Source organism: Paroedura picta, chromosome 12 (assembly GCF_049243985.1).
Source record: "Paroedura picta isolate Pp20150507F chromosome 12, Ppicta_v3.0, whole genome shotgun sequence".
NCBI classification, from domain to species: domain Eukaryota; kingdom Metazoa; phylum Chordata; class Lepidosauria; order Squamata; family Gekkonidae; genus Paroedura; species Paroedura picta.
In genome coordinates, this window is record NC_135380.1 from 9,124,748 (window position 1) to 9,142,144 (window position 17,397).

At 44.3% G+C, this 17,397-nt stretch overlaps 1 protein-coding gene across 2 annotated transcripts; it reads right to left on the reverse strand.

The window, feature by feature from the left end:
- Positions 1-449: 449 nt before the first annotated feature.
- On the reverse strand, positions 450-16,717 carry LOC143821598 (transmembrane protein 45B-like). Of its 2 annotated transcripts, XM_077305739.1 has the most exons (7): positions 14,354-16,717; positions 13,070-13,280; positions 7,698-7,905; positions 6,693-6,905; positions 3,827-4,011; positions 2,470-2,615; positions 450-2,071 (listed from the first exon to the last, which is right to left on the reverse strand). In XM_077305739.1, exons 3-7 carry the CDS (start codon positions 7,882-7,884, stop codon positions 1,948-1,950), a joined length of 855 nt encoding a protein of 284 aa, XP_077161854.1. In that variant the 5' UTR covers positions 7,885-7,905; positions 13,070-13,280; positions 14,354-16,717; the 3' UTR covers positions 450-1,947. The 2 variants fall into 2 exon arrangements, with proteins under 2 accessions (XP_077161854.1, XP_077161855.1); XM_077305740.1 differs by lacking the exon at positions 13,070-13,280.
- Between the last annotated feature and the right edge of the window lie 680 nt (positions 16,718-17,397).

A 17,397-nucleotide genomic window follows, 5' to 3' on the forward strand; every position in this document is an offset into this window, starting at 1 on the left:
CCTGTGGCCACCTTCACATTTGGAGGAGTTAATTCCATAAATGCTTTATGTGAACTTTCTTTTTCTCCCGCTTGAATTTACCGCTAGTCAATCTAATTGAGTAGCCCAGTCTAGCCCAGTCTTGGCAAATCTCAGGGGCTAAGCAGGATTGGCCCTGATCGGTATTTGGAAGGGAGACCACCGGGGAATACCAGGCCATGACATGGCAGCAGGTAATGGCAAACCACTTGTGAATATTTCTTGCCTTGAATGCCCTATGGGGTCATGATAAGTTGGCTGTGACTTGAAGGCAAAACACAATATCAAATAGCAATTTTAATATGTTTTTTCGCTTCAATATACAATCGCGTCATGTTGCACTGTCCTTTCTAAGTCATCCTTAACAGAACTTTCCAACAAAATCGGAGTCCAGTAGCACCTTTAAGACCAACAAAGATTTATTCAAGACATGAGCCAACGTTGGAGACCGTGACGCTGCATGCTTGGCATTTCAAGCTGCAGCCATTTTTGGTTTCAACCTGGGGTTCCGTCACTTGGCCTGCATTGCTGTGAGTGATTCCATGCTTTGCAGACTGCATAGCAGTTTCCTAATCCTCTGGGAAACGCAAAGTGCAGTCCTTGATAGTGGGCCAAAGGTGACCTATTCGTTGAAGCCCCTGCCCTCCTGCTGGAATCAGTATCGGTGCTAAATCAACCCATTCAAGTCCTTATGACATTTTGCTACGGAGTAATTCTTTCGAGCTAGCAGGCTGGATGATGTACAGCAGTTTCAATCACCCAGATAAGCATCTTTAACCTCCGTTCCAGGGGAGTTTGATTAATCGTGTAGATGCCCTACAGGCAGGAAAGAATGCAAGAGGAGTGTTGTGAACCACACAAGATGTTTATCTTGCCATATTCGGAGAGGTCAGGGCAAATTGTTCCCTAGCTTAAAGTGAAGCATTCCTAATTAAAACCCAAGGTTCATTTCTCTGTGGTTCCTAGCAAGAGGTAAAAGCATACCTCTTCTTATCATCTACTTTTCTGCTCTCCCCCTTCCCCGAAAAAAAGCAAAAAGGGTTTTTTGGGGGGTGTTGCCAAACTTCATTCAGGAGATGGAGATCTCTGGGAATCACAACTAAACACCAGGTTACACAGATCAGTTTCCCTGGAGAAAAAAAGGCGAAGAAAGCTCTAAAAGAACTGTTGAAACAGAGAGCTCTAAGAGAACTGTGACCAACCCAGTGCCACCCAGCTAGCTTCATGTGGAGGAGTGAGGAATCAAACCCAGTTCTCCAGATTGGAGGCTGCCACTCTTAACCGCGATACCACACTGGCTCGACATCCTATATTCTATGTTCCCCAATTGGGTTCTTTAAAAAAAAATTATTTGTGATCTGTTCTTACTTATAGTTTCTTTCTTTTCTGTCTTAGATATTTTTGCTTTCTTCCATTGTGAGAACAGGAATATATATATATTTTAAAGTCCTCCATATATCTGCAAAGCATATATCGATCTATAAAACTCCTGGAAAATAAAAAGGGTTTAGACTTGGCACCTAAATATGAATAAAGTAAGTGAAGTGCCTCAATAATGTATTTTAGGAGGAATTTCAAAAATCAAAATGTCCTTACTGAAAACGAGCCCTTTCCAGGCATGGCTGATTTGGTCTCACATGGCCAATGTGAAACCAGGCTGGTTCCTGTGAGGGAAGGCATGTTAGGGGTGGCCAGATTGTGGGTCTCAAGAGGTCCATGGACAACAATTCCCCTGCTACCCTGGTAATTGTAGTCCTTAGACATCTGGAGAGCCACAGTTTGGTCACCTCTAGATGCCCTCCTTTCACAAGTGACCTTGGACCTTCTCCATCATGTAAATATTACACTTTCTATAAAATGGCAACGAAAACCTTGTGGAGTTCAAACATTTGAACAATCAGAACAATGTGATCCGAAACATTTAACTCTTCACTTTTCCTCATGCTTGGGGAGGAGGACAGGATCCACGGTTTGGTTGATCTTTCGTAAGCAACATCCGAAGTCAAGTTCCACATCAATATGATCCAAATCGACACGACATGCATTGGAGCAGCTGCAGAAATTCAAAACACATAAAGTTTTGTTAACAAATGCAGTCTTGGGCTGGTATCAACAGAAGGATCACATCAAAATCACAAGATGTCCTGGTCCCGCTGTTATTCCGCATTGGTCAGACCCCACCTGGAGAACTGTGCAGTTCTGGAGGCCTCACTTTGAAAAGGACAGGGACAAAATTGAGAGGGTACAGAGGAGAGCAATGAGGGTGATCCGGGGTCTGGGGACCAAGCCCTGTGAGGAAAGGCTGAGGGATTTGGGAATGTTCAGCCTGGAGAAGAGGAGGTTGAGAGGGGACATGATTGCTGTCTTCAAGATTGCCATTTGAAGGAGGGCAGGGAAAGGTCCTGGTTGGCAGCAGAGGATGAGACCTGCAGTAATGGGATGATCACTTACCAGCGACTGGTTAAACCAATGACAGCCATCACCAGTAAAATGACTGCAAAGTGCCAGAAGAAGGCCATGGTCAGGAAGTTTTTGTTCCCAGCGTCTGCTTGGCTCCAGCCTGGACCTCCCCATGGCGGATGCAAGACTAATGCGATCTGACAGAAAGAAATTAGGAAGAGTGCAATTGTTGAATGGACATGCATGGTTTACTGAAGACTCTACGGCAGGGGTAGGCAGGGGCTCATGGGAATTGTGGAGGACCACAGGTTGACTACCCCTGCTCTACGGGAACCACTGAGGGCCAGTCCCAGCTCCTAGCCCTGTAACCTAAAATTAACAAAACAAAACATAAAAAACCAAATGGGACAAGCAAACAGGAGAGCCCAAGGAGATTTCGCGCACTGGAGATTCTGGAGAGAACTCTTGCACTCTCCAAATCCCCAATCTCCCATAAGTGATACTCCGCAATTAATTTGCTGGCATATTGGTCTTTGCTTTAGTACATCTTGCAGCAAATACATAAAACCCTTGTACGCACACAGGAGCGAATGCTGTATGCAGATGGCAAACTGCTTGGGGAAAGCTGGGAGACAGTAGTGGGGAGGGAGGCAGGGAAAGGGAGAGGGGAGCTGGGAAGGAAGCAACCCCTCTCCAGCTTCCAGCTCATCCTCCAAGCTCCTTCCTTCACTCTCAGACTCCACCATTGTGAATGAGCCCAGTGTCAGCTCTCACTGGTCAGTTGATGACTGCCTAAAACCACCCATGATGCTGGCTGTATCACAGGCATCCTCTTCTGACCATTGAAAGACCCAAGAAAGAGGAGCAGCAGGATTTACTCTCTACTGTCAGAAGTTGACTGGAAGAAAATAGGTAAAGGTAAAGGTATCCCCTGTGCAAGCACCGAGTCATGTCTGACCCTTGGGGTGGCGCCCTCCAGCGTTTTCATGGCAGATTTAATACGGGGTGCTTTGACAGTGCCTTCCCCAGTCATTACCGTTTACCCCCCAGCAAGCTGGGTACTCATTTTACCGACCTCGGAAGGATGGAAGGCTGAGTCAACCTTGAGCCGGCTGCTGGGATCGAACTCCCAGCCTCATGGGCAGACAGCTTCAGACAGCATTTCTGCTGCCTTAGCACCCTGCGCCACAAGAGGAAGAAAATAGATATGGCCAAAACAGCAACTCATGCAGAGATGCAGAGGGCAGCCTCATCTACAGTTGGTCTTACAGGAGGAGTTTATTGTTTATTTACCCTGGCCTACTAACAGTTCTCTTGGAGAGGACCAATTTGAAGGTATCTTGGTTCTGGGCTCTCATTCTCTTTCCTCCTCCTTCCTTTTCTTTAGAGATGCATATAAGCTACTAACCTGCCAAAACCAGGATCCTTGCAAAATGAACAGGCTGGCTCTGAGGAGTTCTAGGAGGATGTGGTCTCTCAGGAATACTTCTAGCAGGGCACCGAGGGCAGCTCCAAACACAGCGATGCTCAACAGAGAGTAGAGGTGCTCAGTCAGTACAGCACCCTGGTAGTCATGGAAATAGAACAGGGAGCCTGCCAAATTCCAAAGCAGAGTTGCCGATTATTCAGAAGCATTCTCAAAATTGGGCTTTAAAGGGTTTTTCGATCAGTAAGCAAATGTTAAACAGCGGTCTGCATTCATGCAGCCAAATAGATTTTCATTGCACCCACTTTGGTGCAGGAAATTATGAAGCTACTGTGAACCCATTTTTATATTGGGATTCTCAGACTGTAAAGGCGGAAGATAACACGTTGCAGGTACTTCTCTAGCTCTGCATTCGGTGTGTCCTATGGCTACCATGCTCTCCCTGCGTAAGGCTAATTAGCAGCTCATGGTCATGGAGGAAGATTTACATTGTGGCTCTCGGAGCTTCAAAAAGCTTTTAAGCACATAACCTCGGGAAATACCTGGAGATTGGCTCATGGCTGCGAGCACTGGGGTACTACAGGATGGATTTTGCACGGGTTGGTGCTCATAGCATCCTCCAAGCAACATCTGCCTGGTTATTGGGAAGTCAGTAAATAAGGGAAATGCAACATCTTTTCATCTCTAGAAACAGCATTGGAAAATAAGTTCCTTTTTCTTTTCTTTTTTGCTAAACCATAATTGCCCTCTAGTGGCAGTAAAACTTAGTCACAGTTTCTCCACTGCTGTGTGCTGAATTTGTGTGATCCGTGTACGTTTAGGATTTTCAATTGGCAATTAGGGCCCTTCAGTACTCCCCATCTGTCTCCATCAAGGTCTGTTCTCAAACTTTCTAAAGGACCTAAGAGTGGTCACTTGAGCCATGCACATTAATTGACAGAGGACATATAGAAATCAAAGAAGCAGCGTTGGTTTTTACACCCTGCTTTTCCCTACCTGAAGCAACCTAAAAGCGGCATACATAGAAGAAGAAGAGTTAATTCTTATATGCTGCTTTTCTCTACCAAAGGAAGCTCAAAGTGGCTTACATTCGCCTTCCCTTTCCTCTCCCCACAACAGATACCTTGCGAGGTAGGAGAGGCTGAGAGAGTTCTGACAGAACTGCTCTGCAAGAACGACTCTAACCGAACTGTGACTAGCCCAAGGTCACCCAGCTGGAGTGGGGAATCAAACCAGGTTCTCCAGGTTTGAAACCACCACTCTTAACCGCTATGCCAAACTGGCTTCACCCTCACTGCTTATAAAAAGGCGAGTATTTATTTCACACCACAAGTCTCCAAAATTCTTCTTCTTGACTGGCCTATATATAGTTTTTCATGATCTGTAGGGATGACAGCCTAAGGCAGGCTTTCTTGAATGTCTGTATGTGTGTGTGTGTATCTATATCTATATCTATATCTATATCTATATCTATATCTATATCTATATCTATATCTATATCTATATCTATATCTATATCTATATCTATATCTATATCTATATCTATATCTATATCTATAGGTGGATGGATGGAGTCACTGAAGCAGTCGGTGAGAACATATATATATATATGTTAAAGATTTATTGGGTGATATGACCATAGATTGCCATGTTAACCCACTTCCACCCTCCCAAAATGGCCAATGATGGGCCTGGAGGGGGGGAGGGGAAGGGAGGGCCCCCGGCTGGGCATGGCCTCAGCTATTCTTCCCCACCACATTCTGCCTCCATCACACCACTTCTGGGGTTTCTCGAAGCCTGAAAAATGTTCCAGGGGTTTCTCAACAGTAGCAGTTAAAACGCTGACAGAGGGCTGGCCTAAGGTGTGAAATAATTGGGTTACTTCTTGCGGCACTGCAAACTCCATGAAGAATTTGCTTAGGATTGTAGCTTTCCACTGATTTCATCTTCTTATCTCCCAGCTACATCCCCATTTAAATACAGAACATATCCTTAGTTAAATTACCCTTTTGATCTCTCTGGCTCTTTCTTACCCTTGTACTGGCTTTCTCTAGGCCAGGGTATGGTGCCAGATGCTTTCGTTTTGTCTGCTCTGTTGAATGTGTTACACAACGCAGCTCGTGCTATTCGTGGTTAATTCGTATGTCAATATGCGTACTAAAGAGCTGCACACATTTGCATACAAATATATTTAAAAATCATTTTTAAAATGATTTGAACTTGAGCTGTCTCTGAAATTTGGTATCTGCCACCACTTGCTTCCTGGATTTGGCCTTTTGCCTGACCTAGATTTGCACCTGCCCCCTTGGGTAATGGAGAAGAACATGCCCTGCACCTGGCTGCTATTAGCTTAGCTGCAATGATGTCACAAAAGGGCTACAGAGGACTACATCTAGCAGCTGAGTACTAAAGGAGACTGGGGACCCACCCATCGGGAACTTAATGTCCTATAGCCATCTTTAGTGAATGCAAACTGGAGGAGTGGTTTCAGATCCTTGGTCACAAACAAATAGATATTTGCTAATCAGTGGTATAATAAAAGGCAATAGTCCTAGGCTTGCACCTTAATGCTCATTCATTCATTCATTCATTCATTCATTCATTCATTCATTCATTCATTCATTCATTCATTCATAGAGTTGCTCCAGAGAAGCACCTTGATGGGACAACACACATACACACACAAAATCTTTACAGGCCAATGAAAAATAAATGACAATATGTCCCAGGCTAATTAAAAACTGGCTAATTTGCAAATGATGAAGAAGGCTAGAGGGATGAATGCTAAATGTTAAATCGGAGACTCACAGGTACGTCCCAATCCCTCTAACCACAATGTATAACTAACCTTCCGAAAACAAGGCGAGAGCCACCAGCAGGCGATCCAATCCCACTGGCAACTTCAGCGGCGTATAGGAAAGAATATCCACCACACCGGAGAAACCATAGAACAAATACATGGTCATATATTGCCAGTTCATTAGGTTTACCCAGTTCTGGGTCCCCTCATCATAGAGAGCTAGGTGGGGTCCGTTTGGGACGAACTGTTCTGCCAGTATCCCTGAAAGACAGAATATGTGTTAGAAGATTCTGAAACAAAGACAAATGATGGGAGACAGAGGAAAATGGAAGGCATATGTTAACAGACACAGGCTGTTTCCAGATCAAGTTCAAGGCTTTGGTTTTGACCTTTAAGGCTGTATGTGGCTTGGGTCCTACCTACCTGTGGGACCGCTTACCTTCTTATGCCCCCTGCAGGGCACTTTGCCCTGCGGGTATGAATCTGCTGATGGTCCTGGCCCCTACCTGGGAGAATTTATGTGGGATGTGATTAGTAGGTTTGCCTACTTTGGTTAGGTGGCTAGGCCAAGTGGGAGGGACAGGGAAAAGGGGAGGCGAGAGAGGGTTTGCCTTGCATGATTTGCAAAGTGGCCATGAAACACAGCCTGTTACTCAACAATGCACATATTGATAAATACTACAAACAGAAGAAGAAGATTGGTGTTTTATACCCTGCTTTTCCCTGCCCAAAGGAATCTCAAATGGGCTTACAATCACCTTCCCTTCCTCTCCCCACAGCAGACACCCTCTGAAGTAGGTGGGGCTAAGAGATCCCTGACTCCTTAAACTGAACTGGAAAAAGCTTGTACATATTGCATTTGGAGTATATCCTGACCAACAGAGAAATGGCAGCTCTGGAGCGTGGTCAATAAGGCATTACGTCCTTGCTGAGCTTCCTCCCCTCCCTAATCTCTGCCTTCCACAGAGCCTGCCCCAAATCACTAGGAATTTTCCAACTGGGAGTTGGTAACCGTACTGTGGAAGAAGAGGGCATTTCCCCACAGAAACTCACCTCCTAGCGCAAAGAAAGCTTTGATAGTCCCTTCTGTGATATCCATGAACTGGATCCAACGGCTGGCTTGTTGGTTGTCTGCATTCAGTTTTTGAAGCATGTGTTTCATTGGGTATTTGATGGACCACCAGAGCCCAAAAATCAGGAAGAAACTGCCCCGAAGGGCATTCCCCAGGAAAGTCGTCATTGTTGCACTGGGTACGTGAGCCTTGAATATATACAAATATATATTAGAAAACAGTCAAATCCTCAAACGCTTGCATCTGCTTATAAGCTTGTGGAACGTGAAACTGTCGGCCTTTCCAATGGATCTACATCCTGGGTAAATAAGCACAGAACAAAGAGCACTGCGTTTTTATTACTTAATTTGAAAAATTCTCCATGGGCAGAAATGGCTTTAATAGTTTCAACTTTTTGTTTCCCTTCTGGCTGATTTTATTCTGAGTTGTATTAGATTTGGGGTACGTACGTGGAAATCCTGAGGGACTTTGTATTGCTGCGGTTTATTATTTTGTTAAAAATCAAGAAATGCCAGTTTATAAAAAGTAAACGCACCAGCCTGCATGGGCGGTTCATAGAAATAGGAGCTATATTTGATTACTTTTAATCCACCTCTTGCTCCCAGGAGTTCAGTGTGGCATCTGTGACTATGACTATACCGCTCCATGAGTGGTTTAAGAATTTGTGGGGACTGTAGCACCAGAGCCAGATATTCACGGGGTCCTAGCAGAGTACAATTGTGGGGAGAGCAGCCAGATAGGTGGAGGAGGGACCCCCCACAGTGGAAATGGGTGCCACACCAAGTGTCCTTCAAGAGGCAAAATGGGATGAGAGAAGCTATGGCCCTGATCCATGGAGGAGAGGCACCAAGCAGGGCCCATGGAAATGTGGAGCATGTAGTATGTGCTACATGCACTACATGGATGAACCAGTCCTGATTGGCCCAAAGTCAACCAGTGAACTTCCAGGGCCGAGTGGGGATTTTACCCTTGGCTCCCTGGCCCTGATCATTACACCACTCTGCATCTCTGTACAAATGGCTGCTCATGAGAACTGAGGTGCCATCTTTATTTCAACCTGCATTTCTGCTGTGTGAACGATGCTCTGGTTTCCTCACTCATTAATCAATCATGGCGACAGTTTTCCTAAGAAATTTGATCTCTGCTTGGGTCTACCTTGTGTTTTGGAACCAGAACTGTTCTTTGCTTAGCAAGAGCCACAGGCATGGCAGCCCTGAGTCCACCATGGGCATGTCGATCCATATGACAGCTTGGATTTTTACCTTTCAAAATGTCTCGGGAGTGCAGTCCTGCTGGGGACCACAACACATGTATTTGAGGAGCGCCTGTTTCCCCTGCCTGTCCCATTGTCAAGAGCTGAATGGGCAGCCATTTTGGCTCTTAAAATGGCATTTTTGGGGGGGCGAAATGAGTCAGGAACCCCTCATCCTTCCCTCCCTCCATGGTCCCCAATTTGATCAGGCCCCTGCTGCAGACTTGGGGATGCAGTTCTTGTCTAGTTTGACCCCTCGAGCTCCACTGGTCATTGTCTCCAGCCAATCATTTTGACTCTGCTTCTTTTATGCCATGACAGCAAAGCTCTGGAGCTTTCTGTCCAGGGAGATGTGTCCATCCCTTTCTGCTGCCATCCTCTGCTGAGGTGGTGAAGACTTTTTGTTTCATTTGACATTTCCTCAGCTGTCACTCCCTCCAGGACATTTTTGTGTATTTTTTTAAACTCTGTTTTTAATTTGTTTTAATGATGTGTGAAGGAGAAGGGGTTTGACCTCAATGGTTTTAAAACATTATACCTTGTATGTTTTAAATCGTCAGTCACCCAGCGAGGGAAGAAAGTCAGGATATAAGATTTAAAAATGAATAATAGCAGCCACATGGAATGCTGACCAAATGGGAGAAGTCCACATAGGGGCTCCCATTTGTATTTGGGTCCCCTCATTTTCCCTACAGAGCAGCCTCCTGCAGGATTTCTCTCATTGTTGAGGCCACATGGCAAACTGAAAGGCTGCTACATCCCCTATGATATCGGGCAAGCAGGAAAAGGTCACAAATGCCAGCTTTTATGAGGTAAACTTTATTCCACTTAGTCCAATTGGCAAACTCTTGTTTTATCTGCTGGCCATACAGCCCTTTTTTTATTCTTGCTAGCATCTACTTATCCGTTTCCTGTTTCCATCCTTTTGCCTCTCACCTAACTGAACCTCACAATTTTCTTTGATATTATCATTTGCCAGATGGTTAAAATTCTTTGCAGGAATTTCCACTGCCTTGCCAACCCTCGGGATGAGTTGGATGTAATAACTATGCAGGTCTTCGGAGATTTAATTAAGTGTCACCTTCCTGTGCATTGGATGTCAACACCTTGTTTACATCCTCTACTGATTGACTGGTTGACTGTCATCTCACCCACTGGGGAATGAATCCTTTGCCTCCCCCAAAAGGAACGGGTTACATTTTTGAAAAGAAGTATTCTGAGCGCTCTGGAAATTTTTCAAAGATCCAGCTTCTTCTTTCCATGTTCTGAGAGGCACCTGTGCTCCCTTGATTCCATTTTGGACAGTGCCTTTGAGCAAACAGAGAGTCTGCCATCTGAGGTAATGTGTGTCCCATCTGGGTCATTATGTGACTTCAATCACTGGGTGGAGCCATCTTCTAAATTGGCCTTTCTCAACTTTTTTACTGTTGAGAAACCCCCTGAAACATTCTTCAGGCTTTGGGAAACCTCAGAAGAGGCGTGACCATGCAGAATATTGCAGGAAGAATAGCTGTGGACACGCCCATCTAAGGCCCCTCCCCTTTCTACCCCGTCCAGGCCCATCATTGGCCATTTTGGGTGGGGAGGCAGGTTAACATGACCATATAAGGTCACATCACCTGATAAATGTTTAACAAATTAAAAAATATATTAAAAAAAATAATTAACTCACCCATTCTGGAAACCCTTCCAGGGCTGTCATAAAACCCTGTTCTAAATTAAATGGCTATTCTGTTGAATCACGAGTTCCTTAAGATGGAGATTGATCAAGGTAGATTGCTATGTTTTTCCATAGCAGTGGAAAAGAGCAAGAGCCCAGTAGCAACTTGAAGGGTAACAAAATTTGTGGCAGAGTCTTTTTCTCCTTGATATAGAGGAAGGATTTAAATGTTGTTTACTGGACTGGTAGGATCCAGGTCACTGTAGGGATGCCTGGATTTTTCTTTTTATTAAAATTCCATTTTTAGAAGTTTTTCCCCATGCAAATCCCTTGTAAACTGTTGAATCCTGTCTCTAATAAAATATGTTAACCTTAAAAAACTGAATTCTGTTTTCTGTATTTCCTAATGTTTTGCCAAGTCATGTCATTTTAGTCATATTATAAGGTAAGCCTGAATACACATTTTTATCTGTTTCCTTGGCTTTGTCAGTGTTCAGCTTCAATGGATTGTGAAGACAAACTGTAAGGGCAGGGTCTACCTATGAAGAAAAAGGAAAGTTCAGCTGGGCATGTAGAACTGACTGTCCTTCCAGACTGTTTCAGGAGCCAGATTTCACTTTTGGGGAAACATGCGTTGCAAGGCAAAATGACAGGGTTTTCACAACCATCCCAGGGCTTCAAACCATAATACTGTCATCAAGGAGATATATTTGTGAGTGCTATGGCTGCCAGCTCTCTTTTGAGAAATGCTTGGACATTTAACAGCAGAGCCTATGGATACTGGGTTTGGGCTTGGACAGGGACCTTGGGAGAATATAATGTTGTGGGGTCCATCTTCTGAAGCAGCTGCTTTTTCCGGAGGACGATCTCCCTCATTTGTAATCTGGAAGTTGGCAACCTTAGATTCATTCATTCATTCATTCATTCATTCATTCATTCATTCATTCATTCATTCATTCATTCATTCACATTTATATACCACCCTCCCAGAAGGCTCAGGACGGTTTACATAGAACTGAAAACTATACAGGAAACAATACATATAATTAACTATAACATTAATATTATTAACTGATAATAACAGAGTAACCATATAGCATTAAACAATAAGAATACAAACAGGTCCAGATGCTGTTTACAGCAGGTAGAGCCAATCGCTCTTGGCAGGTAAGTATGATGTGAGGGCTGTAATAAGTTTCAGAACTGCTCCAAGGCGTTTTGTTTTTTTGCTGTGCTGTGGTAACTCTGGATCTGCCAGGCTTTTTCCCTAATTGTTTTTTCCCCTTGGTTTCAGTGTATGTCTGGAGGGAAGTGCTATCCAGTCACAGCTAACTTTCGGTGATCCCGTGGGGATTTTGAAGCAAGAGATGTTTAGAGGTGCTTTGCCCTTGCCTGGCTCCAAATTATGACCCTGGTATACCTTGGAGGTCTCTCTTCCAAATGCTAGCGAGGGCTGACCCTGCTTAGCTTCCAAGATCTGGCAAGATCAGGCTAGCCTGGGCCATCCAAGTCAGGGTAGTTTCTTCAAACTATACAGGATTCTGGGATGCACTATTCCATCAAATAATCAATTGTTGGGGGCTTGCAAGGAATCACAGGGGCACGAAACAGTTGACAAATTAGTTCTGGCTCAACTCTTCCAGTCCAGCAAACAGTATATTTTTCAGGGTTTGATAGGGTAGCCCAGTCCCCCCCTGATCACCAGCAGGGAGTGGAGAGGAGTTGAGTTGCCAGTTCCAGGAAGGAGGAACATGGGAGAGGAGCTGTTAGTGAAGGCATGGCGTCACTTCCTGGCAAACCTGGAAGTAATGTCATCTCTCCAGGAATTGCTGGAAACTTATGGTTTCTGACAATTCCTAGAGAGGATCAGCCACCATTAAAAAAAAATTCTCCCACTGCCAGGGATGGGGGATCCCCTGCCCCTTCTAAGGGGATGGCCGACTTAGATTAGACACCTGGGAGAACCAGGTATGAAACCCCACTCTTCCAAGGAGACTTGCTGGGTGACTTTGGGCCAGTCACACACTTTCATCCTAACCTGCCCCACAGGGTTCTTGTCAGAGAACACTGAAGGGGGTGCTAATTTGCATTCCCGTTTGGGAAAAAGTGGGATTTAAATAAATAAATGTGAGGAACTCAACATGGTGGGCCACTGCATAGCACCAAGGAAAAAATGTCCCCAAAACGTTTTCACAAAGCTATGCTTGCCAGGGCTGCTGCTACGGTCTGATGCTCCCTCCAGGCAGAACTTCTACCAGCTTGTGAGGCAACAGCACCATCCTTTTATTTGCAAGTCAGAAGTAAATCGACATAATCATTAATGGAACAAAGTTTGAGCTCAAAGTATAATTCCAGGTAAGCTTTCATGTGCGTGCACGCATAAGGGTGCCACTGGATGCACACTTCTGTTTTGATGCTTCAGGCCAACACACCTACCCACCTGAATCTATAATAAGGTCGGTGATCATGCATCGATTGAACAATTTACAAATCCCTTTGCAATCCTTGTTTCATTCATCCTTACTATGGCTTCATTCATTAGGCGAGTCACTACAACACTTTGCTTTTCACACAATGGCTCGCATGACATTTTGTGTAACTCTGTAATTTGCATGACAATCCATCTGATACTTCTGATGAATCATTCAAGCCTTTGGAAGAAAGAGATACCATCTCATGCCTCTTTTTATGTTGTAATTTTAGACCTTGTTATTATTATTGTTATTGTTATATTGTAGCTGTTGTTGTAAATTTAGACATTGTTATTATTATAGTTAGTATTGTTGTTGTTTTTAAAAAAACATTTCTATGCCATCTTTTACATTCAGTTCAGTATCCCCACGGTGGAAAATATTAAGGTCAAAGACTAAAAGATACAAGGTATTTAAAAGTGTTTAATGCATGCATGCACACACAAAAAAACAATTAAAGCAATGCAAACTTATTAAATGGAAAATGTGTGACAGGCAGGGTTGCCAGCTCTGGGATGGGAAATATATGGAGATTGGGGGGGGGGGGGAGCCTGAGGAAGGTGGGGTTTGCGGGAAGGGAGTTACTCCAATGGGGTATAAGTGGCCATTTTCTCCACCTGATGAGAACAGAGTAGTACGGGCTACCTAGGTCTGCAAAGTTATCAAGCAGGGCAGAGCCAAGAGTCTAAAACAGGTAGCATCAACGAAAGCAACTGCCGAAACCCAGCAGAATCAACCACTTACTACCCTAAAAACTGCTTGATCCCTTTAACTCGGGCAAAGTTGTCTCATAGAATCATAGAATCCTAGAGTTGGAAGGGGCCATACAGGCCATCTAGTCCAACCCCCTGCTCAACGCAGGATCAGCCCTAAGCATTCTAAAGCATCCAAGAAAAGTGTGCATCCAACCTTTGCTTGAAGACTGCCAGTGAGGGGGAGCTCACCACCTCCTTAGGCAGCCTATTCCACTGCTGAACTACTCTGACTGTGAAAATGTTTTTCCTGATATCTAGTCTATATCGTTGTACTTGAAGTTTAAACCCATTACTGCGCGTCCTTTCCTCTGCAGCCAACGGAAACAGCATCCTGCCCCCCTCCAAGTGACAACCTTTCACATACTTAAAGAGGGCTATCATGTCCCCTCTCAACCTCTTTTTCTCCAGGCTGAACATTCCCAAGTCCCTCAACCTATCTTCTCAGGACAGCTGTGGACAGAGATCTGTGAAAACCTCTACGCAGGAGCTGGTACTTACTCTTGGTGCTGCTTCTCTAAGGTCCAGCTGATCCTGTCCGCATCACACTTCAAGTGTGAACCACATAAGCCAGATTCCTGTAAAACTAATTCCCAGGTGAGGGAAAGAAAAGAAAAGGGAGGAGGCTAACCCAGGTGGCTACTCCACCCTAAACATCCTGCAAACCGGTTGACACATTTTCATAATTACAGATACCTCTTGATAGCTGCTGGATTGTCCTAGGACTGTGGACACATTCCCAATTGAAGATTCACCAAGTATTCTCTCCTTTGACATTTGTTCATGCCCCACAACCCATAATCAGCAGCGTCAGCGTCCTGAAATCTAAACTTGCCCAAAGCCATGAAGGTGGCCTTATTTTTGTATTTTAATTTTCTTGTCTCCTGAAATTATAGTCTCCTCCTGGGGCCATGGTGTAACTTTCCTCCTCTGGTATGGAACATGCCCAAAGAACTTTCTTCAAAAGGTTTCTTCAAAGCCTTAGAATCAGCAAAATATCTGGCGAGGATGAGACTGAATTTTATTTATTTATTTATTTATTTATTTATTTATTTATTTATTTATTTATTTATTTATTTATTTATTTATTTATTTATTTATTTATTTATTTATTTATACCCCGCCTCTCCTGGGCAAGCCAACTTGAGGCAGCTTACAACAACAAAAGCAATATACCCCATAAAAATAATAAAACAGTAAAAATTACAATTATATATAACAATATTGTTATATAAATCCCCAGGTGGTGGTAAAAAAATCAGTGATCACCCACTGTTCCGGTAAGCTGTTACAACTTCTAGTAACTCTACCTGATCTAAGAACCCCAGTTAGGCTCATATCTACCGCACCAGATGTACAGTGCTCAACGTTGGGCGGGACCCCAGTTCATAACTCCAGGTACCCCACCATGGCCTCAACCAAATGCCTGGTAGAAGTGCTCCGTCTTACAAGCCCTGCAGAACCGTGATAGTTAGCTCGTCCGGGAGCTCATTCCACCAGGTCCCAGGACCACCAGCAGATTCATACTCATAGAGCGGAGAGTCTTGTGGGGGGCATAGGCAGATAAGTGGTCCCTCAGGATGGCAGGGCCCAAGCTGCATATATACCATAATGGATGTTCTGGCTCATTTTTCTGAACCAATTCAGTGGGAGGAGCTGGTGTGGCCAACAAGTATGCTATTGCCGAACCAAGAGAGAATCCTTTTAGTTTTACACCAGTGTGAGGATTTTTTTAAAGAAAGGAACCAGGGAGAAAAGATTTGGCTAAGCATGGAATAGATACAGGATCTCATGGGCCTATCCAGTGCCTTTCTTACAGAGTATTTTATTTATTTATTTTTATATTCATTTATTTATTTGCTTAGATTTATATACCGCCACTCCCAAATGTAAGGTGCTGGCAGATGTTTGTCAGGCGAAGGAAGAGGAGTTGAGGTTGAGAGTGATCCAGCTCTCTTTACACTCATGGGTGTCCTAGTGGCCGAGCCAGATGGTCGATTAGGTTAGGCATGGACTACAGAAAACTTAATAGTCTCACAAAACCAGATGCTTTTCCTATGCCCAGGATAGACACTTTGCTGGACATGCTGAGATCAGCCAGGGTGATATCCACAGTGGATTTTGTAAGGGTTATTGGCAAATGGAATTAGAGCAGGAAGACCTTTGGGCTTATAAACACACCTGGGTCCTTTCAAGGGTGAGTGAATAACTTCTGGAGTGACAGGTCAGAATCTGCAGAGAGAGAGGAGGTATTGGGAACAACTTGGAGTGAGCAGGGTGGAAAAGGGGCTGAAGGCCTGGGCAGACCCGTTCTGCTGAAAACTGCAAGGAATTCCAACAACATCGAGGTTCAGCTGTAACAGTTTTGGGAATTGATCCCATCTTAGTCATCCTTGCCTCTCAAGCAGAAATCCCGGAGGAGGGGGAATTAAACTACAGTCTGGTCTAACAGGCTCCAAGAATTTTTCGAGGGGACTGTCATTGTTACTGTTTGTGTGATGGTAATCATGAATCAGGTCTGCCTTTTATTGCTGGGCTGCTTGCTGTTTGTTTTGCATTATTGGTGCTTTGTTGGATATTTTCTCTTGACAGTCTTTCATGTTATTTTTTTTATTGCTGAATTTCCTGGTTATAGTGAGCAGGCCTGAACAAATCTGCTCAGAATCATATTCCGGTCTGAGCCTTTTGGTGTCAAAAATTTAAAGGTTGTGAGTTTTGTGTGCGGTTACTGCTGATGTGTGTAGCTTTTCACATGGGCCTTTTAGCCTCATGCCTCAATGGTTTAGATCAGGGATAGTCAAACTGCGGCCCTCCAGATGTCCATGGACTACAATTCCCAGGAGCCCCTGCCAGCGAATGCTGGCAGGGGCTTCTGGGAATTGTAGTCCATGGACATCTGGAGGGCCGCAGTTTGACTACCCCTGGTTTAGATGCACAAGCCACCCTAGTATTCTGTTGGGGGGGGGGTGATATAAATAAAGGAAATAGCACACACCTGTAAAATAACCATAGGCCGGGTATTGTGCGTGGGCAGGAATTGTTCTGCATCATATCGGATTTCAGAGTCTTGCAAGTGGAGGAACCTGTTGATGAATAAGCACCTGAAAATTGTTTAGTCTGGGAGCAACAATCTGTCTCATTATGTATGTGGGCAGCCTATGACACAAAGTATTAGGCAAATGAAGGTTTGTAAGCATCACGATTGCAACAATTGGTAACTGAATACTGAGGGCAGCTCCACACATTGAAAAACATAGCGTTACGCCAGCAAAATGGCGTACTGCTAAAAAATAACGCACGTCCAGCCATTCCTCCCTTTCTGGCTCTCTCACTTTTGTCTGCCGCCTTCTTGCACTTCTTAGCACTCCGCATGCCTGCTTGAAGTGGCAGAAGGGAGCAATGCGCTTTACACGTGACTCCCCTCTGCCTGTCAATCATAGACGCATACTATTTTTTATAATGCCACCTCTTATGGTATCATGAGCCTTGAATCTTTAAAAAATTAATCTCATTCCTGATTTTTTTTGGGGGGGGGTCTTTAGAGA